The sequence below is a fragment of the Cetorhinus maximus genome, chromosome 13 (assembly GCF_964194155.1).
Source record: "Cetorhinus maximus chromosome 13, sCetMax3.hap1.1, whole genome shotgun sequence".
In the NCBI taxonomy this organism is placed as follows: domain Eukaryota; kingdom Metazoa; phylum Chordata; class Chondrichthyes; order Lamniformes; family Cetorhinidae; genus Cetorhinus; species Cetorhinus maximus.
Window position 1 is genome coordinate 78,006,539 of NC_135891.1, and position 25,173 is coordinate 78,031,711.

The following is a 25,173-nucleotide window of genomic DNA, read 5'->3' on the forward strand; positions in this document are numbered from 1 at the left end:
AATTATTCCAACTAAAGAATGCTTGAATTCTACATGTATTAAGCAGGGGCTAGGAAACTTAAGGCTACACTCCAGCGCAGCACTGAAGGCGTGTTGTACTGTCGGTGGTGCTGTCTTTCGGATAGGGTGTGGAACTGAGGTCCCATTTGCCTGCTCAGGTAGATGTGAAAGATCTCATGGCATGATTCGAGCACGGAAGTTATCCCCAGTACCCAGGCCGATATTTATCCTTCATTCAAAATCACGAAAACAGATTATCTGGTCATTATCCCATTGCTCTTTGTGGGAGCTTACTGTGTGCAAATCGTCTGCCGTGTTTCCTACATTACAGTGACTACACCTCAAAAGAACTTCATTGGCTATAAAGTCAGGTGGTGGTGAGAAGTGCTATAGAAAAGCAAATCTTTCTCTTTTTTCAAAAAGTCTAACCTTCCCCTAGTTAAGAGTGTTGCCCTGTCTGCCTGGATACTGATTCCACAGCCATCAATAAATGCTTCAAATTATTTGACAGCTCTAAGACCTATACTCACAACTTGAACAAATGCCAACAGGCTGCCAGTCAATGAACCACCATAAATGGCAGCTGATCAACTGTTCCAGCTCCAGGGTACTACATTGCAGGTGCCCAGCATTATGTCAACAGGTGATAGAAACCCATGGAAACACAGAAAACTCAGGATTCTGCATACACTTTTAAGATGTTGACAGCTTGGAGTCGTAATAAACCATGAAGAGGATAGTAACAGGCTTCAGGGAGAAGGACACAGACAGACTGGTGAAATGGGCAGACACATGGCCAGTGAAATTTAACACCAAGAAGTGTGAACTCCTACATTTTGAAAGGAAAGACTGATGAGGGCCAATATAAAGGTAACGTTTTAATTTTTTTTAAAAAGGGTGCAGGAACAGACAGTTCCTGGGGGTTCATATAGACTTATCTTTGAAGGTGGCTCTCTAAATTGAAATATAGAGTACAAAACCAAGGAAGTTAACAGTAAACTGTTAACAAAAAGAAAATCGCTGTTTGGGCCCTAGCTGGAGTATTGTAACCAATTCTGGATACCACACTTTAGTAAAAATGTCAACACCTTGGAGAGGGTGCAGAGATGGACTGGACGGTACCAGGGATAGGGGACTTCAGTTATGTGGAGACACTAAAGAAGCAAGGGTTATTTGAAGGGGAGATGGCAGAGAGCATCAATGAACGACACTGTATAAAATTTAATTGGTAGCTCTGGCCCCAAACTGGATTATATTAAAGCATTGCTGCATACACATTTAGCAAAATTCTTCCATTTGGGATAGTGATGTATATTAACAGAGGTATTCAACATTGAGACAGAGATTTAAGATAATCAGCAAAAGAGCCAGGGGCAGGAGGAATTATTTCTAAAACTTAACCTTATGATGATTTGGAATGCACTGCCTGAAAGGGTGGTGGAAGCAGATTCACAAGTAACTTTCAAAAGTGAATTGGGTAAATAATAGAAAATTAAAAATTGGCGGGGTTAAAAGGAAAGAGCAGGAAACTGGAACTAATTGTCAGCACTTTGCCCACAGCACTCCAAATTCTTCCTTGGTGGCACTGGTATAATGGGCTGAATGGCCTCCTTTTGCACTGTATAATTCTAGATATTTTGAGAGTGCTACCACTGAAGCTTGTTTTCAAAGAGGTAAACTATAATAATCAATGCAAGCATGGCTTTGTGCTTGATCGGCAGAATAGATGAGCACACATGAATAAATACAGAAACTCATCCACATTGGGAAGCATTGGGGGAATTCTCTTGATAGAACTGACATAAATCCAACTGCCCTATGCATTTTCTGCTATTGTGGAAAACTAACTACCCGATGAATGTGGCTGGGTACATTAGACTGAAGCTCCAAGAACATTTTCTCAGAGCCACTGCATCTATTTTCTCTCTCGGTCACACTTCCATGCACTGAAATGGCTTATGTAACTCCAGGCTCTTTCTGCTTAACCAGTGGACTAATCAGTTTCCATTGTCTATCATCCTGCTCCTTTACTCCCAGGTCCCTTTATCATCCTCCTGTACATTCCCTTCTCTTACCAGTTCTTTGCCTTTACTCAGTTCCTTACTGTCTGCTCAGATCTCTCTTTTTGCCACAAGCTATTGCTTGGGATCTGCACTCCTTGATCTAATTCACCCCTTTTTCTCTTGTAGGCTATTGTGGATATATCTAACATTACACTGAGCAACCAGCCGATTGTAATCTCGCCTGGCTCCACTCACAAAGATTTGATAGAAATAAACACATCCAAAGAACTCATGGTTCAAACACCAATTCATCATATCTGACAGCATTGCTGAATGACACTGTTTAGAATTTACTTGGTTGCTCTGGCCCCAAGCTGGGTTATTTCACTAAAGTGTTACTGTATACATGCTGAGCAAAGTTCTTCCACTTGGGATAGTGTTGCACATTAACAGAAGGACAAAATAAAAAACACAAAGTAACTCCCAACCACATAGCTCACCACATCAACGCATTTCAACTTCATACAATCAATTGTTTTGAAGCATAGGTCAGAAATATGGCAAGAGTCATCCATGCCAACAATGACCCACAAACATCTCAGTTAATCAGGTTTTGGTGGCGTCAGTTTAAGGAGGAATGTTGGCCAGGGCACCAATTGGATTTCCAGCATCCGCAGTTTTTTTGTTTTTATCACCAAAAGGACTCCCTGGTCTAGTTTCCTCAGCTCGTTAACGACTACCAGTACTGCACAAACAGGGCGAGAGGTAAATGTGTGAAAGACAGTAACTCCTACAATGCAGAACTCCCTCAGTACTGCTCTGCAGCGTCAGCCCTTTCTCCCCTCAAAGCCCAGTGCATGGCCAAAACGTGTTGCACATTCTTTCACAATGCCCAACATTGCAATCCCAGACAGGGACTGTGAGCTTTATGAGATTTAAAATATAACCAATTTTAATTCAATTCAACGAACCATACAATGCAGAACTGTCAGCACTGGCAAATTTACAATTTTAAACCAAAATGATCATTCAATGAATGACAGCTGACAGATCTGGAGATATGCAGAAGGTCAAAGAACTGTAAAAATGTGAGCAATATTCATTTGAAGTGGGCAAAATGTAAAAGATTTAATCCATCAGAGTTACTCCTTGCACAGGCTGTGTACAATCTCCATTCATGGATATCATCTCAGTTAAATTCATCAACTGGAGGTTTCTCCCTAACCCCAAAGACAGTCATGCAAACCTCAAAACCCACCCACACTTCCAACTCTTTATCTCAGACATTTCCACATCCCAGCAGAAGAGGAACCACAACCCCTAGAATTTAAGCACAAAATCAAAGCTGGCACTTCAGGAAGGATACCTTATAGAATCATAAATCGGTTACAGCACAGGTGGTGGCTATCTGGCCGTCTAAGTAGTACTCAGCTAAGCCCACTCCCCTGTCTTTTCACTGTTGCCCTGCAAATTCTCTCTTAATAGATAATTATCCAATTCCCTTTTGAAAGCCGTGACTGAACCTGTCCCCACCACATTCATGGCCGGGGGGGGGGGAGAAGGGTTTAATTACAAGGACTGGTTGCAGATTAGCTTTGCAATCCTTTGTGTATATAAAATTACAGGGTTATTTAATAAAGATATTGAAAAGATTTGATAAGGTAGACAGAAAGAAATTATTTTCTCTGATCATGGAGTCAAGAAAAAGGGCACAACCTTAAATTGAGAGGTCTTTCAGGACGTGATGTCACTTGTTTGCTCGGAGTAATAGTGAGGGAGCACTGCATTCCTAGAGGCATCTTTAAGTACAGCCACCTCATTGGCCAGATTAAATCAGATGTGAAACCAGGTCCTGCTTAGGAAACAGGAAAGATCCAATTCTGATCAACAATCATTGATTTGAATTGCTTCTCTCAGATACTACCTGATATGCTGGAGATTTCTATTAAAGGTCCAACAGCACCATTTGGAGAACAGCAGGAAGTTCGCAGTATCTTGCTGACACCACCTCCTCAGTCAGCACTAAGGAGAACTAGTGAACTCACAATTCATCTCATCCCTAACAGTGCACAAGCTGGTTGTGTTATTTCCCTACAAAGCAGCAAGAACAATTATATGATTATTCATCAGCTTTATAACCCTTTCAGGGCATCGAGAAAAGAACAAGTACAAGCCCATCATTTAAGATGGGCCTATATTTACATAGCACCTTTCACAACCTCAGTGTACTAAAGCACATTAGAACCAATGGCATATAGTGAGGTGTCATCACTGTTGGAACACAGTGGCCAATTTGAACACAGCAAGATCCCACAAGCAGCAATGTAACAATAACCAGGTCATCTGTTTTAGTGATGTCAGTTGAGGAATAACTCATCTGCTCTGCTTCAACATAGCACCACAGGATAATCTTTATCCACCTGAGGGGCCTTGGTTTAACATCACACCCATCAATGCACACTTGATAGTGACCGCCACGACTTGTCCCTACAGCCTCCAATTCCAGTCCTAATCAAATTTTTATCCAATTCTTTTCAAAGATTATGGGGCTCAGAATCAACAAGTTTTTTTAAACTGGTCACCTTCAGAGCTGAATTGTGCAACCAGCTGCTACATATGAACCCCACTGTAAAGAGGGCGGTGGAACAGTCTGACCATGTTGAGGGGGGTAGCCCAGCATCCACCTCCCTCCATGGAGACAGCTGCCAGCCCTGGACCATACCCACCAGGGCTAATGGCTGCCTTGCCCCCGCCCGCCCCCAATGCCAGCGCATGCTCCTCACCTTCCCCTTCAGGTCCAGCACATAGACGGCCGAGGCCGACATCTTCCCGCCGCCTCCCTCACTCAGGCTCCCCCGAGCTCTCGATGCTGTAATCCCGGGCCCAGCTCACTCCCCTCCCACGATACAACCACCGGGAACAGGAACAGGAAAACCAAAAGGCACTCACTCCCCGTTCGGACCCACTATCCGGGTCGCAGCGTCACCATAACAGCAGCGTCACTTCCGGGCACCTGGCAACAATGCGCTCTCTGATTGGCCTCTGCGCCGTGAAGCCTGGCTGGTGCCGGGGCGAGCGCACCTGTCACGTGATGGGGGCCACTGAGCAGCTGAACCTTTAACTGTCTTAAAGGCACAGGTCACCAGCATTGGGCCATTTTCATTTACCTCATTCAAATAACATAATAGCCCTCCCAGAGGGGAGCTGAGATTTTTGTAACAAAAACAAAATACTGCAGAATCTGAAAATCTGAAATCAAAACAGAAAATGCTAGAACTATTCAGCAGGCCAGACAGTATCTGTGGAGAGAAACAGAATTAATGTTTCATTCAAGCTAGGACCTTTCGTCAGAACTGAAGAAAAACAGAAATAGAATAGGTTTTCAGCCAGTGGAAGGAGGACAGGAAGAAATAAGGTTCCAAAGAAGAGTCATGTTGGACTTGAATCGTTAACTCTGTCTCTCCACAAATGATGCCAGAGCTGCTGAGTTTCCAGCATTTTCTGTTTTTAGAACAAAAGGAACCGTCTGTGATAGGGTGAAGGGATGCAGAGATTAAATGATAAACGGTTTCATGGTACGAAAGCCAGCAAGAGTGATAATGGGCATAGTAATAGGGTTGCCAACCCTCCAGGATTGGCCTGGAGTCTCCAGGAATTGAAGATCAATCTCCAGGACACTGCTGTGTGCGACCCTGGAGAAAAATCATCAGGACATGAAAGAGGTAGTTTTTTTTCATTTCTTCGGACATTTCTCTTTACCAGATATAAAAATATTGACAATGGGAAAAAAGGCTGTTTGGCTGACAGTCAAGCATCATTTAATTGGGTAATGTGTCTTTTTGCTTTCCACTTGGTACAGGAAAACAGTACATCACAAGGATGGACATGTTGGCGGCTCATGGGTGAAGCATGGGGGCAAGTCATGTGATGAAACCTCCAGGAATACATATAATTACAGTTGGCAACCCTATATAAGTAAAGAAACAAAATAGTGTCCCGATGAGGTGTGAATGGCTACATAGTAGCCACCTGAATGCAACATAAAGGGATAAAGAACTGAGACAAGACCGAGCCAGTAAAAAAACATAGAACAAGATGGAGGCAAAGGTTATGATTTAAAGTTGTTGAACTCAATATGAGTCCAGAAGGCTGCAGGTACCGAGTTGAAAGACAAGGTGCTGTTCCTCAAGCTCCTGTTGAGCTTCATTGGAACACTGTAGCAGGCCAAGGACAGAAAGGTCAGAACTGTATCAAGGTTTAGAATTAAAATGACAAGTTACAGGAAGCTCAGGGTCATGCTTGCAGACTGAACGGAGGGATTCTGCAAAGTGGTTACTCGCTCTGCATTTGGTTCCCCTAGTGTAGGGGAGACCACATCATGAGCAGTGAGTACAGTATACTAAACTGAAGTAAATTCAAGTAAAACAGCAATTTTCTTGGAAGGAGTGTTTGGGGCCTTGGATGGTGAGAAGGGAGGAGGTAAATTGGCAGGTGTTGTATCTCCTGCGCTTGTACGGAAATGTGCTGGAGGAAAGAGAGGGGCTGTTGGGGGTGAGTGAGTAATAGATCAGGGCGTCGGGGAGGGGACGTTCCCTTTGGAATGCTGAAAGGGGAAGGCAGGGGAAGATGTATTTGGTGGTGGCATCACCCTGGAGCTGGTAACAATGGTGAAGGATGATCCGTTGAATATAGATATTGGTGGAGTGGAAGGTGAGGACAAGGGGAACCCTATGATGGTTGTGGAAGGAAGGAGAAAGGGTGAGAGCAGAAGTGCATGAAATAGATTGAGACAATGGAGGGCTCTGTCAGCCATTCAGGGTGGAAATTCTCGGTTGAAGATAAAGAAAGACATATCGGAAACACAACAGTGGAAGGTTGCATCGTCTAAACAGGTGCTATGGAGAAACTGGGAGTCCTTACAGGTAGCATAGTTTGAGGCAGTGTAGTCAACGTAGCTGTGGGAGTCTGTGGTCTTGTGGTGAATATTACTTGATAGCTTATCTCCAGAAATGAAGACAGAGAGGTTGAGGAAGGGGATAGGAGCGTCAGAGATGGACCAGGTAAGGGAAGGGTGGAAATTGGAAACAAAGTCAATTAAATTTTCCAGTTCATGGCAAGAGAACCAGGGGACACCCTCTCAGATTAAGGGGTCGGCCAGTTAAGGCTGAGATGAGGAGGAATTTCTTCACTCAGCGGGTGGTGAATCTTTGGAATTCTCTACCTCAGGGGGCTGTGGAGGTGCAATCATTGAACATGTTCAAGACAGAAATTGATAGAATTCTGGTTACTATTGACATCAAGGGATTTGGGGATAGTGGGAAAAATTGGCGTAGCGATAGGTGATCAGTCATGATCTGTTTGAATGGCAGAGCAGGCTCAATGGGCCAAATGGCTTACTCCTGTTCCTGTGTTCCTTTGAGAGCTGGCGGCACCAATAGTCATGAACTAAATAAAGAAATAAGGGAAGGGCCCCGAGTAGGACCGGAGTAAGGAAAGTTCCACACATCCCACAAAAGGCAAGTATAGCTAGGATGCTCATTTTACGCAGCCAGTTATTATGATCTGGTATGCACTGCCCTGATTGGGCAAATAACACCAAAGTGGTCAGTACAAACAATACAATGCCATCCTTAAAATGAGCCATTAAAAACTTCTGCATTGCAGACAACCTCTCCTGGGAAAACACTGCAGCCGACCAGCCCACATAGGGGCAAGCACTGAAATTTAGTTCAACGTGTTTCGAGGACCATCTACGCCAAACTCACAACATCTAATGTGCCCAGAGGAAGACCAGAGGTGGCACAGCGCCACAGGTTCCCCCAAGCACCAAAACTGCCAGTTCTGTAGATGTCCATGCCCATCTCGCATCGGACTCTTCAGTCATGAGAGCATCCATAGAAGAAATTTAGAGCTTGAACATACTTGAATAACTAAGAGTTTGCCATGAAAAAGCAAAATACTGCAGATGCTGAAAGTCTGAAACAAAAACAGAAAATGCAGGAAAAACTCAGCAGGTCTGACAGCATCTGTGGAGAGAGAAACAGAGTTAACGTTTTGAGTCTGTGTGACTCTTCTTCAGAGTCCACCATGAGTGCCTGATGGGGTGATGTAAGCGGATTCAACAATTACATTGTGAGAAAAAAATCCCATTAATCTCCCACTCCCTTGTATTGTCCCAGCAGTGGGAAGTAACCAAGCACCAGATAAACTCCTGGTGTTGAACACTTTGGCTGCTGTGGCTTTGATCTGGCATACTGTGCTGTAACTATGTGTCTGGGTAAATACGTCAGAGGATTCCCAGGGCAGCTTCTCGAAGCGGTGACGATGGAGGCAGGCGTGGATTTAGCAACTGACCGAGAGTCTGGGACTACAGATGTTCATATTTATATGATGTATTATATGTTGTTCTAGAATATGTAAACTTTAATAGTTATATACTGAATGTTACTGCGCTGCTTTGATGCTGTTTTGTTTTTGTTGGCATCTGGGGTTGTGTTAATTTTCAAGTGTTAAAATGGGGTCACATTGGAAAATAGTTTGGAAGTACTGCTGTAGTACACCCTCTGACTCAGAGCAAGCAATGCTACAGGAGAGCAACTAATTCACAATGATAAGCAATGGTGAGCTGGGCATTCCTTTTGGGTTTGAGTAGCAAGTGTCAAACTGCAGTTCAAATATTTACGCTGACTCTTACCACAAATATTACCATAAACCCAGTCTGCACATGTGCAACTGTGAGTGACGAACAAAACTAGGGGCCATAAATATAAGGTAGCTATGTGTAAATATATTAGGGAATTTAGAAGAAACTTCCTTACCCAGAATGGTTAGAATGTGGAATTCCCTATCACATGTGCAGTTAAGACAAGTAGCATAGTCCATTTATGGGGAGGCTAGTTAAGTACATGAGGAAGGAAGGAATAGAAGAATTTGCTAATAAGATGAGACAAATTAAGGTGGGGTGTGGGCCATGTAGAGGATAAACATTAGCAGAGACCTGTTAGGCCAAGTGGCCTGGTTCTGTGCTGTAATTTAGATGTAAAAACGAAGTTAAGTGTCATTAGCTCTTGGCACGAGTGGGTTGAGCTCTGAGTCTGGCAGTACAGGACAGTAAAGTTTGTTTTACACTTGAGGCCTCTACAGTCATCAACCTAAAGTCGTAAATGAACCTGGCAGCATTTGCACATACACCACGTTGTGCAGGTTCAGTTACTTCAAAGCAACTTCTGAACTACACACACACAACTGCTGTACTATTGCGATGGTCAGCTTGACCTCAGGGCAAATTTCGAACACTAGCAATTCCATGGCACGCTATCCAAACCTGCTGAACAATTTCTGCAAGTTATTTGCAAATCCTCGAGGGAAAAGTCAGACTTAATTATTATGTTAATGGTTATCTGACATTATAAGTCGACCTGCCTGCACTTAATGGCAGAATAACTTGTTGGCTTGGTATGCGACTGTGCTAAGCCACATAAAGTGGCAGGTTTAAAGTTCTTCTGAGCTGACCAGGAGCTGGGCAACAGTTCAGATGCTATAATCAGCCTCGCACGAGTTGGAGGGACCATCAGCCAGTGCATCTCCTCGAGATTTCAGTCTAGTGACCCTAGCAGACCTGTCCCCATACAAGAATCATCAAAGATGGGGGAAGAAAAGCAAGCAATTGATGCACTTGGAAATAGAGGCATTTATATAAGGCCTTTCCCATTCTCAGAATGTCCAAAACACTTCACAGAAACACATTACTTTTGAGGTAGTGTTACCATTGTCACATATGGCAGCCAATTTGTACAGCCTCACAAATGGCAAAGAAATGACTGACTTGATTCTGATTCAGTTCTGCCGAAGGGTCATGAAGACTTGAAGCGTTAACTGATTTCTTCTCCACCGATGCTGCCAGACCTGCTGAGTTTTTCCAGGTAATTCTGTTTTTGTTTTGGATTTCCAGCATCCGCAGTAGCTTTTAGCTTTTTGTTTTTATATTTTGATTCTGATAGTGCTGGTTGAAGATTGAACATTGGCCACAATACTCAACTGAGGCATTCAAAAGGGAATTGGATCATTATCTGAAAAGGGAAACTGTGCAGGGGTATGTGGAAAAGGTTGGGGGAGTGCACCAAGGAGAATTGCTCTTGCAGAGGGCCAGCATAGAGACCACAGGCCAAATGGCCACCATCTGTGCTGTGCAGAAGAACGAGGAGAACTTCTCTGCTACTCTTTGAAATAGTGCCATTGGATCCTGTACACCCACGTCAGCCAGCCTCAGGTCATGTTCAAGAAAAATAACCTGCTTCTGTTGACTCAGGATGAAAGTCAAATTACTTCTGAGCCCAGTAAAAGGTTTTTCATATCATGTGGATGATCTGGCTCTGGGTGACTGGCTAGATGGTGGCAGGTTCAGATTCCAGAACATTCCAGAGGGAAATTAAATTCCATAACCCAAATCCCCTCATCTGAAGAAATTTTCAACTACTCAAAACCAAACCTTAGTCTCACTCAAAATTCAGTGAGGGAAACATTTCAAACTCCAACCCAGCATCATCCTTTAAATTCTACCAGCAAACAGATCCCTTGCTAAAGCCCAGTTACAAATCTATTTACATTTTACTTGCAAAATTCCTATTTTAATCTAAATAGCTTCACTAAACAGTATTACAGGTCAGATTAATAGGATGTTGAGAATTCCTGACGAGACTGCAATATTTTAATAAGGCACCATGTGATGCAATTGAACCATTCTGTTTTTTGTTTAATTAAACAAAGATCCATTACTTATTGGAGTAAAATAATGGAGTTACTTCAGATCGAGAAGCAGGGATCTCCAGTCTATGATGCGATTTCTATTGGTGTCATAACACAAGAAACAGCAGCACAAACAGGCTATCCAGCCCTCCGAGCCTGCTCTGCCTTTCAATATCATGGCTGATCTTCCCCTTCAACTCACTTTCCTGTACCATCTCCAATTCCCTCCGTTCCTTTAGTATCCAGAAATCTACTTAGCTGCGTCTTGAATATACTTAATGGCGGAGCATCGACAGTGCTCTATGGTACAGAATTTCAAAGATTTTCAACCCTCTGAAGCCAATTCTCCTCTTTTCAGCACAGCAGTTCAAGAAGGCAGATTACCACTATCTTCTCAAGGGCAATTAGGGATGGGCACTAAATGCTGGTCTAGCCAGCGATGCCCAATTCCCATGAATGAATAAAAAAAAGTCTGATCCCTTATTCTGAGACTGTGACCCCTGGTTTTAGACTCTCCAGTCAAAGGTGTCAACAGATAATAAGGACATAAGAAATAGGAGCAGGAGTAGGCCATTCGGTGAGGATTATTTAGCAAATGTTGTCCAATCGCGGAATCACATCTGATGTAGGACACTTGTTTTGAGTTTTGCAAGCATGGACTGGTTGGGCACGGTCTGTACCCTGCCCGTTATGAACAGCGACTGGGACCTGCTGTTTGATACGATCCACCAGTCTTTGGGACGTATGGCCTACATACCTAGCATCACACTGGCACTGAAATTCATATACCACATTACTCATTTGTGTGATAGGCATAACATCTTTTTGCCTTGATGGCACCGTGCCTGTTTCAGCTAAGCAAAATAAGTGACAGCCATTCGCTGACTCATTCCTCAGCGCAATGCCTTGACCAATCAGGGTCAAGCTGACTGGTTTAAATTTCAAATAACACTTGGCAGTTAACTGTCAGTCACCACCAATGGTTCATTCTCCATTGCAATGCCATTTGCCAACCACCAGCACTCTCTTCACATACAATATAAATTGTTGTTTTCCCCTTATATTGGTATTCTTGCGAGTGTCTTGACGAGTGCAAGACGTAAAGCTTAGACATGTCTCTTTTTTCAGAAATACTCATTACTGATTGTGGGAGCTTGCTGTGCACAACTTGACTGTTGTTGGAAAACCTTACAACAGTGACAACACTTCAAAAGGAGCCATTGACTGTAAGGCACTTTCAGATTAGCTCTGCTCCAATGTCTCAATTGTAGTGATAAACTTGACCAACATCGTAAAAGAAATCGATGGCAAGGTTTATTTTCTTCTCTAAGAGTAGGAGAAAGAATTAATGTAAATCAAGAGTGCTCCCAGACTCAAGTGCTTCTTTAAGCCGCATATGAAATCCAATTTGATTTGTTTGCATCTTCAGACAAATGCTAGAAATGTCATTGCGTTTGTTGTGCAGTGTTAAAGGACATTGGGTATTACTGTGGGTCTGATGACCAAATACCAGCCTTGGCTCAGTGATAGCACTTCTGCCTCAGAATCAGATGATTGTGGGTTCTGGGGCTTGAGCATAAGATAAGTTGTGTAGTACTGGGGACTAATGCAGTATTGGATGTGCCAGCTTTGGGGTGAGACATTAAATTAATAATCCATCTTCCTAGTCTGGTAGACATAAATGCTCAAATGTTACTATATAAAGGTCAGGTCACCTCATGTCCTGTCCACCATTTATTTGTCAACCAGCATCATGAAAGTTTATCTCATGATATTTTGTGGGATTCTACTGTTCACAAATTGGCTCCCATGTTTACCTGCATGACAGCAGCTGATCGTGAAGTACATTATGGGACACTCCAAAGCTATGAAAGGTGCTATGTAAAAGCAAGTTCTTTCTTTCAAAATTTTTACTGGTGATAGGCAGTTTGCTCCAAACTCTGATTTCAGCTAGTGTGTTAATTTATTAGCACAAGTTCACTGACTTAATGTAGGGTCTCCAAGGCAGTGAGCAGGATTTATTGCTTGAAGAAATTCCAGAAGTCTACATCTTACACCAGGATTCCGCATTCACATAGCATCATGGACAGAAGTTTGCAATTTTTTCCCGTTCTATTCTAATCTTGATATGTGCATTCCTATTTTGTTCACGACAAACCACTCCTCACCCCCATGACCCGACCTCAATGATGAGTTGCAAAGAGCGAGGTACCAGAGATTGCCTAGTGATGGCTGTGATCGCAAAACTTTGTCCTACATTGCATTCAGCATTTTGAATAAAGCACAAATAATTCTGAAGGGGGTGGGGTGTGTTAAAAGATTTTATTTTGCCTTATGAAGGTCTCAAACATCAGGAGGAAAGCAGCAATGAAAAAGTCACTGCAGACAGGGTATGACAGCTAACCTGGTTCAACCACAGGACAAGAGCTTAACTGAACTGACTGCAGATATCAATATTATGATTTGAAGTTCCCACTCCTGAGTGCAGAAAGCACAGCAGTTCAAATCTACAGAGAACAGTATTCATCATCTGACTAATACACAGAGGTTTTTAGATTCCTCCACGTTTTGGTTGATACAGCTTACACCCCAGTGATGTTACACCTAGGCTAACTTGGTCAGGCTCGACTCCTAACAATGGAAGGTACATCAATCAGGCTCCTTTGCAAAGCCTCTTGTGGCATCCCAGATATTTCTCTACCGCCATCTTCCTCCCTCTGCCCATGAGCTTCCTTCCAGTCACACTGAATGCCAATTTCAAAAATAAATTCAGCTGTTGGCTATAAACAAGCAGGAAGTTGTGTTAAATACTGTGCCTGCCACTGGTGCAAGGACCAGCAAGCTGGCTAGCTTCATGTCTGAACGTTGTGATACATATCTGGAAAAAGATCTAAAATTACGCAGGCGTTAGAGATAAACAAAGCAACCCACAGAGTAATCCACTCATCACTCCAGGGCAAATATCGCACTTGTATGAAGAGAAGTGATCAGTTATTGGTTTTGCGTATCCAACATTGCAAAACTTTTCTAGATTCAGGAAACAAGTAACCACAAGAGCCATTTCAACAGGGAAACTATATTTTCTAACTGGTACACTGTGTCGACAGATTCAGCAGCAGTTTAGGTCTCTTCCTCACAGATGAGTTGGTAGAGAGAGATCAAATCTATTTTAATTTCCTGCAGGTGCAAAGAATTCAGAAAGTAAAAAGAAAATTCCCAACAAAAAGATGTCCAAAAGCTTCCTCCATCTTCTCATTTAGTCCAGCTGACTTTGGGAATATCGTAATGTTCTGTCAGGGTATCCAGGTGTCGGTTAAACTCCTGCAAGAAAAGCAAAGAAAAGTTACATTTTGGATAACAGACTATCTAGTGCCCAAAGGGAGCAGCTTCTGAGTCTGGTTGTGTTTGGGTGGAGATTCAGGTACACAGTGAAAGGAGCGATGTCAGTGCTGATAGAGGGAGCACTGTAAGATCTCAAGTCTTCCTCAGAAGGGCACCTCTGAAGTTCCAGTGTGTCAGACCTTTGTCCAAAACTCTCATTCCTCGTGCATAGAGCTGGACTCACAATTTAGCGCCTTGTGCCACCAGCCTGTGACTGGGAACAGAGCAGAGTGTGGCCATACTAGCAGCATGAGGGACCCTCGGAGCCAGCAGATAGAGCAGGCTATTGATTGGTTCATCCAGACCCAAAGCTCAAGGGGGTTGAAGGTCACTGTATTAATTTACAACAGCACACACTCCTTTTCATTCAAAACAACACATTCTCTCCTCATTCCAACACAAAAAGGAGCTGGATTCAAGGATGCTCAGGCCATTTTCATCAGAAATTCTGGGACACTACAGATTTCTACAGGTCCCCCTGGGGTGGGTTTTGCGTGACAACAATGCAGCTCATTTCCATTAGCAATAGCAGCTCAACATAACCTCAGTGCAGACACAGTGCTGAATATGCACACTGCACAGATGACATGAAGACAATATTGAATGAAGTTAACTTCTCATCAGCAATTTGCTTGCTCACAGGGGCCAAAATGGAAAGCAAACGCTCTAAACAATCAGTCAGCATAAACCAAACGGTTCAAAGCTAAGATCAACAGATTTCATTTTAAGCAAGAGGGAAACAACAATTTGCAGGAAAATTCAACTTTGTTCTTTAAAAGTAAAAAGTCCAGCAGCCTTTCTCCAGACTGATGCTTTGCCACTCAAACTAATTTGAACCATCACCTCCGAGCTCCCCTCCAACATCAGCCTTGCCTTGACATGAGACTTCTCTTTCGCTATCACCGAGTCAAAATTCTAGAACTCCTTAACAGAACTGTGGGCATATCTCCACCACATGGACTGCAGCAGCTCCATAAGGCGGCCAATTGACAGAGCAATTAGGAATGGGCAATAGATGATGGCCTTGGCAGCAACTCCCAAATCTTAAGAAAGGATTTTTTAAAAACCTAGTAAATTCAAAAATGCTCCATATGTCTTTTAGTTTTCAAACTAGCTTCTCAGAAATATCGGTGGGAGACTGAAAGGCTGAAATTCGGTAACCTCACATCACCATCCTGATGCTGGAAGACTTATTCAAGCATTCTGTATAAACCAGCCCCTGAACACTCCCCTTCCACAAGTACCTCTTCAAAGTGACAGGTGTTGTCGGTGAATGTTTTTATGAAAAATACATACAAAATGTTCAATTCTCTTTTCAATCTCTGTATTTTTCACCAGTTTAACAATAACAGCAGTTATTTCTTTTATCTTCTCTCTTTGGGAATTGCATAAAGGAGGAAAGGAGAGGAGTAGGTTGACAGCCACACCCCTGGAGGGAGCAGGTCATTTCCAGTCCTCCTTTGCATTCACTGTTTAGTTTGACTGAAACATACAAGATCCTGAGGGGTCTTGACAGGGTGGATGTGGAAAGGATGTTTCCTCTTGTGGGAGAATCTAGAACTAGGAGTCACAGTTTACAAATAAGGGGTCACCCATTTAAAATAGAGAAGAGGTGAAATTTTTTCACTGAGAGGGTTGTGAGTCTTTGCAACTCTCTTCCTGAAAAGGCAGTGGAAGCAGAGTCTTTGAATATTTTTAAGGCAGAGGTGCATAGATTCTGGGTAAGCAAGGGGGTGATAGGTTATCGGCGGAAGGTGGGATGCAGATTTCAGGTTACTATCAGATCAGCCATGATCTTTTTAAATGGCGGAGCAGGCTCGAGGGGCTGAATGACGTGAATGGCGCCTTGTTCTTAGGGCTGACTATAAAATATAGCTGGGGTTTTGATTTAGCTCCATGTGCAAGTGAAGTGCCAGGTAGTCACTGACTGGATAATGTAGAAGAGATCAGAGGTGCACTATCACAATCACACCACAGCGTGGGGCTGTAACCACCAATTGAACAAGGCTCGGCCATTGGGAAGTACAGCGCCATGCAAGGGTAGAAAACAGACACTGCAATAAATTGCACAGAAATCCGGTAGCAACATCTAATAAAATTACATAAGGGTCTACAGCTCAGAAATAGGCCATTTGGCCCAAATGCATGATGATCTACACAATCCTCCTCCCACTCTACTTAATCTAGCCCTATCAGCATATTCTTCTATTCCTTTCCCCTCTTGTGTTTATCTAGCTTCTCCTTAAATTATTTTTATTCATTCATGGAATGTGGGCGTCGCTGACTAAACCAGCATTTATTGCCCATCTCCAATTGCCCTTGCGGTGGTGGTGTTGAGCTGCCTTCTTGAACCGCTGCAGTTCATGTGGTGTAGGTATGCGCCACATGGACTGCAGATGTTCAAGGAGGTGGTAACTCATCACCACCTTCTCAAGGGCAACTAGGGATGGGCAATAAATGCTGGCCCAGTCAATGAAGCCCACATCTCACGAATGAATTAAAAAAAAATAGGAGTGTTATAAAGCAAAATCTGGCACTGGGCCACAAGGTAATGTTAGGGCAGATTACAAAAAGCTTGGCCAAAGAGGTAGGTTTTAAGGAGTGTCTAAAAGGAGGAAAGAGAGGTGGAGAGGTTTATGGAAGCAGTTCTAGAGCTTAGGGCCTTGGCAACTGAAGGTACGGCCACCAATGGCGCAGTGATTGAAACCATTGATGTTTAAGAGATCAGAATTAGAGGAGCGCAGATATGTCAGAGGGTTCTGGGCTGGAGGAGGTTATATATAGAGAGGAACAAGGCCATGGAAGGATTTGAAAACAACAATGAGAATTTTAAAATTGAGGTGTTGACTAACCAGGAGAAAATATGGTCACCTGTTTGAAATAAAGGCTAGCATATCACTTCAACTCAAAAGCAAAACATACTGTGGATGCTGCAAATCTGAAATAAACGCAGAATATGCTGTAAATACTCAGCAAGTCTGAAAACATCTGTGGAGAGAGATGCATAGAGGGGTGATGATAGCTGATCCAATGACAGAGTCCACAGGATCAGCATTGAGAGGAGTGAGTGTGAGTGGAAGAGGTAGAAAAGATTAGCCCCCAGCAAAGCTCTGGATGGGAAGGCTGGTAACAGAGTCAGATGGGACAGTTGGGGTTGTTGCCCATCAGGAGGCAGCAATGAGTGGCTTGATGAGCTGTATGGAGGATGCCAAGAAAGGAGTTGTAGGTTTATACAAGAGAGAGTAAAGTCTGGGATGGTAATAAGAGAGTAGGAAGGCTGTACTGCTGGGGTAGACAATTAAGAGGCATGTACTCAAAGAGGGGAGAATTGAAAGGAGACACAATGACAAGTGAGGAGAGTCTAGGAGAGATAAAGAGAAAAGAAAATAAAGGGGGAGAAAAAAGCAGAAATGGAAGCAATGGACTTTTATGGGCTATTAACCTGTGCCACTACTTTTAATGATGTGTACATTTTTACACTTTGATTCCTTTGTTTCTCTCCCTCATTTAGATTCTTTATCAAGCAATATGTGGCCTCCATATTCTTTTTATCAAAATGCATTATCTCTCACTTTGTACAGAAATTACTTTACCAATTGCACATCCGTTCTGCAAGTTTATTAGGGGACACCCTTATTGGACAGAGTTGGGAAGAATTTTTTTCTCTGAGGGTTGTGCGACTTTGGAATTCACTGCCTCAGAAGGCAGTGGAAACGGGATCACTGAATATTTTTAAGGCAGAGGTAGATTGATTCCCTTACTTAACAAGAATCTATGGTTATCAGGGATGGATGGGAACGTAGAACTCGCAACACAAACAGATCAGCCATGATCCTATTGAGTGGCGGAGCTGGCTCCTATGTCATATATTCATATATTCTTGTAATTTGTTAGTCTTCCTCAGTATTAACCATTACCCCAATTTATCATCCAAATATTCTGAAAATGTACTCTGATTCCCAAGTCCAAATCATTAATGTAAATTGTGAACAGTGATCCCAGAACCAATCCCTGTGGAATACTACTTCGCACGATTTGCCACCATTGAAGATACCCTTCACCCCTACTGCTGTATCTATTTTGTAGTCAGAATGCTATCCATGCTGTTACCTGCCCACTGACTCACATCTGACCTTGCTCATGAGTTTGCTGTGTGGTACCCTGTCAAAGACCTTTGAAAAACTAATGAACGCAGCTACCACATTATCCTCGGTATACTCTTTCTGTTCCTTCTTCAAAGAATTCAATAAGTTTGGTCAATCAGGACATTGCTTTTTGGAATCCATGCTGACTTCTGTTTAATAATTTAAGTTTCCAGGTGTTTTTCCAATAGATCTCTGAGTAAAGATTCCATTATCCTTCCTACCACTGACGTTAAGTTACAGTCTATAGTTCCTTGTTCTATCTTCCTTTTCAGGGAATCCCATTATCTGTTCGCCAGTCCTCTGGCACTATTCATTTTTATATATATTTGTAACAGTATCTCTATTACCTCTTCCCTAACTTCTTTCATATGCATGGATGCAATCTATCCAGACCAGGGATTTTGTCCTTTCTTAAATGTGATCAATTTATCATCTATCAACCTCCTTTCTATCTCAAGTGTCTTCCTCTTCTTTCATCTCTTCTAATGCCAGGTCTACTCTATTAGGCTTCCAGGTAAACACAGAGACAAAGTATTTACTCAATATTTCTGCCATTTTTGAGAGATTACCATGTGTATCCCTTAGCGGTCCAATCCTAATCCTGATTTTTCATTAGTCAATATGTCTGTGGAATATTTTTCTATTTCCTTTTTGTATACCTTAATTTAATTTTGTAGTTCCTCTTTGCTTTCCTAACTTTTATTTCTATTCTAGCTTCTTCATTTTTGTCATCCTTTTCTTTATCATCTATATTAGTAGTGTAGGTTTCTTCCTTTAGTTTCAGGTCTGAACTTGTCTCTTTATTTATCCTTCATGTATCTAGTCTGTTCTTTTCTTAATGGAAAATGTTTCTCCTGAGCTCCTTTGATCATCTTTTTAAATACTTCCTACTGTTCTCTGTCAATTTCTTTTCCAGTTTATTCTATTCTCATTCTCTCAAAAATAGCCTTTTCACTTTACTTTTGTCTTTGTCCTACTTACCACAGAATTGTTATAACACAGGAGGTGGATTTTTGGCCCTTTATTATTATTTTAACATGGTGATCACTATTGTCTACATGTTCCCCTATCCTTACTTCTCTTATTTGCTCTGCTTCATTTCCCATTGTAAACTCAGAAATTATTCCTCTCTTGCCAGAGATTCTTAAACAAAACAACTTTTGACTATTTGCAAGGTTTCTGAAAATAGTTAGAGTTGTACAGCACAGAAACAGGCCCTTCGGCCCATCGTGACCATGACAGCCATCAAGCACCTATCTATTCGAATCACATTTTCCAGCACTTGGTCCGTAGTTAAAGTGTTAAATGTTAAGTTAAAACGAATTTCAAAATTTTAAATATCAATAAGATATTTGCATTCAAGCGGAAGAAAACTAACATCTTACCTCCACACTCTGCTTGTGAGTTTTTGATGCCTTCTTCAGAATCCTTTCAATTTGCTGCAAGAAATTAAAAAGCAGAAAGAGATTGAAAAGGACTGGAACTGTGATCTCTACAAAGCTAAGTAGAAGAGACAGAAGCTTGCAGTTTTGAATTACGGGCAGCATTGAGGAAGGTCCAGGACAAGACGTGGGGGAGGGAGACGAGAAACAAACACACAAAGTTTAATAGAGAACAGCAAGCAGTGAAATGGCAGATGAGGTATTAGCAAATCTCACATTTTCATTCTGTCAACTAACCTTTTCTTGTTCTCCACTTAAGCATTTTACGTGTGAGCATGCGCACAATATAGAGAGGGAGAATGACATTTTCCCTTGTTCTGTTCCTTTTTAAATGTCATTCATCCATAATTTCCTCCCCTTCTAACCAAGGGTGCATACCTAAAACACTAATTAATCTGTCCTCTTCACAGTTGGCCTACTGAGCATTTCCAACATTTTCTGGTTTTGTTTCACATTTCCAGGATCTGCAGAAATTTTGCTCATCTTTTGGAGCTCCAAGCTGCTCAGGACCTTGGTGATCGATTATCATTAGCTCAGAGACTTCAGGTGTCTGTTGTGTTTAGTTCAAAAGAAGTGTGTTCCTTTAGTAGAGACTATCCATGTCTTATCTAACTGACTGTTTACCTCAGATATCAGAAACGTGCTCGGTACAAGGATAGTTAAAAGCTCAGAAATCACATTCCCTTTCACATTATACCTGCTGGATGCAGTTTAAAGCAGTTATCCTGGGTACCCCACCCTCTGCTCCAATTACCAACTGCAGCAACTTCAAATCATAACTACCTGTGGATCACTCATTTTGTCAGGGCATGGAACAAAGTGACAGTGGAAGCAGGGTCCGGGGGGTAGATTCCATGGACACCTTTGGGAGAAGCCAGTGGCCTTATTCTTTATCAAACCATGGTCTGCCTGGAGTGGGTGGTTTGTTTAGTTGGGCTGCAACCAGAGCTCTTGCTAGCAGGATGGTGAGGGGAGTGGGGGTGCTGTGCAATATCTATGGTTCTGGCCAGGAGAGGGAGGGATTGGTCTTCACCTGAGGTTCTGGCTGGGAGAGGAAGGAGTAGTGTTCACCCAGGGTTCCGGCCTGTCTTTTTGATGAGCCTACTGGCTGCTTCGAGCTTTTTCTGGTTTTTATTTCAGATTGCATCAGTTTACAGATTGTTCCTTCTGTCCTCCCATTTCCCCTCCTGTGACAGGTCACTGCTCCAGCTGAACAGTTTCTTTTACCTTTATTCGCTCATGTCTTTCCATTTTAGGGGTACGATTCTGTTACAGGGCTAGTAATCCAGAGGTTTGGAATACTGGTCCAGGGATATGAAATTAAATCTTACCACTGCAGCTGGGGAATTTAAATTCAATTCATTAAATAAATACATCTGGAATAAATACATCTGGAATAAAAAGCTAGGATCAGTAATGGTGACCATGAAATTATGAATTGTCATTAAAATCACATCTGCTTCACTAATGTCTTTTTAGGGAAGGAAATCTGCTGTCCTTACCTGGTCTGGCATAAATGCAACTCCAGACCCACAGTCACTTATATGGTTGATTCTGAATACCCTCTGAAATGCCCTAGGAAGCCACTCAGTTAAGGGCAATTAGGAATAGGTGACAGATGCTGACCTTGCCAGCAACACCCACATCTTGTGAATGAATAATGATTCATTCAGGATATAAGCTTACACTATTGACGCTTTATGCTTCTTTGCTGTATATTCTACCCAATGCCCTCTCTCCACCATTGTGTTTCATTTCCAGATCCCCAGTTCAATTCGAATAAAGGCCCCACAACCAAAACATTAACTCTTTACAAACACAGATTGACTAGCTTTGGATTCCCAGAAATCCCTGGATTTCTTTTTACTCATAAGATTTAACAGCTTACCCGCTTCTCTTGCATCTTATCAAATGCCTTCTGTGCTGGAGTTCTTTTGTCCACGGTCACTCTCTTATGCTCTCCTGCCTCCTCCCTCGCCGTATGCTGCTTCTGATTTGAGGTGATCTGTTCCAGCATTTTCTTGCTTTCCTTATTCTTCTTTTTCTTCCTTTTTTAAAAACACAAAGGATCCCGGTTTTAGCACTTGTCTTGGACAGCTGAGATTGAGGGAAACAAGGTGCACAGATCAATGGAGAGTGGAGATTATAATGAGGGGAGTTGGGCAGGGAGGGAGTGAGGGGGGGGGGGAGGTGAGAAAGAGAGAGAGGGGAAAGGAAAGGAGCTTCATCCTTCAGACTCAGTCCCAGAGACAGACACAAATACTATGGAAAGGACAAGGGTAAAAACCTATCATTTAAATCAAAGGGCAAGAGAATATATCTTCAGCTCCTGAACACGTACCCAAGGTCCTGCCACTGCCACAGCAGTTTTCCTATAGACACAGTAATCCTGAAGGTGTGTTTTAGAAACAATTTTGGAATAATTAGAGTGCTGAGTTTCTTGCCAATCTAACTCGCAATTCAATATTTAGACAGAGTAACAGACTGAACCCCAAATCTAGCTTTGTAAAATCTCAATAATAATGATACATTTTTAAAATCCAGAGAAATGAGGGGGGGCGATACATAATGGGCCAGATTTTTCTGTCAAAATAATGTCGAGTGAATACTGATCATTGTTATTTAGGCACAAATGGTACAAAATCAGGCATGAAACAGATATGCAGTTAAACATAACTATCAAACAGGTGCACCACAATGGGGTTAGTTTGGCAAAAATGGTATCTTTAAAAAAGTAAAATACCAAATTTTATTTATTTCTCCTCTCTGCTCCTTTTCTTCCCTCTCACTTTCAATCTTATCTTTCGCTTCATCCTTATTTCTCCGTGTCTTAATTAGCGTTGATTTCACCCACTTGAGTTCACCCTCCTCCTCAGTCCTTGCACCGTTAATTTCACCATCCTTCAATCTGATTGGTTAAGGGGAGACACAGCTATGTGCCCTGTTCACTCAGATGCCCCGATTTGCCTTCCTGTACCTTGATCAGCTAACATTTTTTGCAACTTGTCATGCAAAAATATAGAAAATCTACATGTACAAAGGCAGGTCTAATGACAGACACCATGCCCTGCTATAGAAAATGTCAGCCTTTACTACTAATAAAGTGAAAAGCACTGGCCCAGGCGAGGCGCACTGGAGATAAAATGTCATTCTCATCAGAGTCAGAAGTTCTAGGTGAATGGAATAGGAGGATCAGTGTTGGCTTGGATCAAAATAATGGCTGAAAGACAGAAAACAGAGTGGTGATAAATGGTTGTTTGTCAGACTGAAGAATGGTGGACAGTTTTGTTCCCCAAGGGTAAATGCTAATAACTAATTTGTCTGAAATACATAAAAGACTTGGATCTTGGAATACAGAGTAAAATTTCAAAAATTTGCCGATGATAACAAACTCGGAGGAGTGGCAAACAGTGAGAATGATCTGAGTCAACTGCATCAAGGCATGGATATAACAGAATGGGCAGGCAAATGGCAGATGGAATTTAATACAGAGAAGTGTGAGGTGACGCATTTTGGCGAAGGGAAGGGGAAATATAGACTTAATGGCACAGTTCTAAAGAATGTGCAGGAACAGAGGGACCTGGGGGTGCAGAACTATGCAGGCGGCAGGACATATTGGAAGAGTAGTAAACAAAGTATATCAGACCATGGGTTTATAAATAGAGGAATTGAGTGCAAGAGCAGGGAAGTTATGCTGAATCTGTGTAAAGCACTGGCTAGGTCACAACAAGAGGATTGGGTCCAGCTCTTATCACACTTTAGGAAGGATATGGAGGTCCTTAAGAGAGTACAGGGGAGATTTTTCAGAAAGATTCCAGGGAAGCGGCAGTGCAGTGCTCCCTCAGTACTGACCCTCTGACAGTGCATCACTCCCTCAGTACTGACCCTCTGACAGTGCAGCACTCCCTCAGCACTGACTCTCTGACAGTGCAGCACTCCCTCAGCACTGACTCTCTGACAGTGCAGCACTCCCTCAGCACTGACTCTCTGACAGTGCAGCACTCCCTCAGCACTGACTCTCTGACAGTGCAGCACTCCCTCAGCACTGACTCTCTGACAGTGCTGCACTCCCTCAGCACTGACTCTCTGACAGTGCTGCACTCCCTCAGCACTGACTCTCTGACAGTGCAGCACTCCCTCAGCACTGACCCTCTGACAGTGCAGCACTCGTGCAGCACTGACCCTCTGACAGTGCAGCACTGACCCTCTGACAGTGCAGCACTGACCCTCTGACAGTGCAGCACTGACCCTCTGACAGTGCAGCACTGACCCTCTGACAGTGCAGCACTGACCCTCTGACAGTGCAGCACTGACCCTCTGACAGTGCAGCACTGACCCTCTGACAGTGCAGCACTGACCCTCTGACAGTGCAGCACTGACCCTCTGACAGTGCAGCACTGACCCTCTGACAGTGCAGCACTGACCCTCTGACAGTGCAGCACTGACCCTCTGACAGTGCAGCACTGACCCTCTGACAGTGCAGCACTGACCCTCTGACAGTGCAGCACTGACCCTCTGACAGTGCAGCACTGACCCTCTGACAGTGCAGCACTGACCCTCTGACAGTGCAGCACTGACCCTCTGACAGTGCAGCACTGACCCTCTGACAGTGCAGCACTCCCTCAGCACTGACTCTCTCGTCCCCGGACTGGGGTGTGACTCTCCCTCTCCAGGAGGGAAACTAATCCAGAGGCTGAAACAATGAACTCAAAACAAGGGCTGCGGAGCGGGCACAGCCCCGGTGTCCAGGACGGGCCCTGACCGCTTCCCAGCTTCCCATTCTCACTTTTTGACGCCGAGCTCGGCTACTCCTTTCAGATTCAGGGCGCCGCGCTGCACCGCCTGATACTCGGCCATCTTCCCCGGAACCGGAACCGGAACCAGCAGCGCCAGCTACAACAACAACACCAACACCTGCCTCACTGCCCCTCCCCAATCCTACAACAACTACACCTGCCTCACAGCCCCTCCCCTACAACAACAACACCAACACCTGCCTCACAGCCCCTCCCCTACAACACCAACACCTGCCTCATAGCCCCTCCCCTACAACAACACCAACACCTGCCTCATAGCCCCTCCCCTACAACAACACCAACACCTGCCTCATAGCCCCTCCCCTACAACAACAACACCAACACCTGGCTCACTGCCCCTCCCCCTACAACAACAACACCAACACCTGCCTCATAGCCCCTCCCCTACAACAACACCAACACCTGCCTCATAGCCCCTCCCCTACAACAACACCTACACCTGCCTCATAGCCCCCCCTACAACAACACCAACACCTGCCTCATAGCCCCTCCCCTACAACAACACCAACACCTGCCTCATAGCCCCTCCCCTACAACACCAACACCTGCCTCATAGCCCCTCCCCTACAACAACACCAACACCTGCCTCATAACCCCTCCCCTACAACAACACCAACACCTGCCTCATAACCCCTCCCCT

The 25,173-nt window shown here is 43.4% G+C and overlaps 2 protein-coding genes across 2 annotated transcripts in view; both read right to left on the minus strand.

Annotated features, from left to right (window-relative positions):
* Nucleotides 1–4,963, minus strand: part of LOC144688730 (AP-1 complex subunit mu-1) — a 117,452-nt gene extending 112,489 nt beyond the window's left edge. Inside the window, exon 1 of the mRNA XM_078555625.1 lies at nucleotides 4,787–4,963. Coding sequence (XP_078411751.1) covers nucleotides 4,787–4,828 — 42 coding nt within the window. The 5' untranslated portion in view covers nucleotides 4,829–4,963. The remainder of the gene's footprint in view (nucleotides 1–4,786) is intronic.
* An 8,088-nt stretch (nucleotides 4,964–13,051) lies between these two features.
* fam32a (family with sequence similarity 32 member A) lies at nucleotides 13,052–24,644 on the minus strand. The gene is made up of 4 exons (XM_078555626.1): nucleotides 24,503–24,644; nucleotides 21,605–21,764; nucleotides 19,660–19,713; nucleotides 13,052–14,069 (listed from the first exon to the last, which is right to left on the minus strand). The coding sequence occupies exons 1-4, from the start codon at nucleotides 24,571–24,573 to the stop codon at nucleotides 14,001–14,003; spliced, it is 354 nt and encodes a 117-aa protein (XP_078411752.1). The 5' UTR covers nucleotides 24,574–24,644; the 3' UTR covers nucleotides 13,052–14,000.
* Nucleotides 24,645–25,173: the final 529 nt, after the last annotated feature.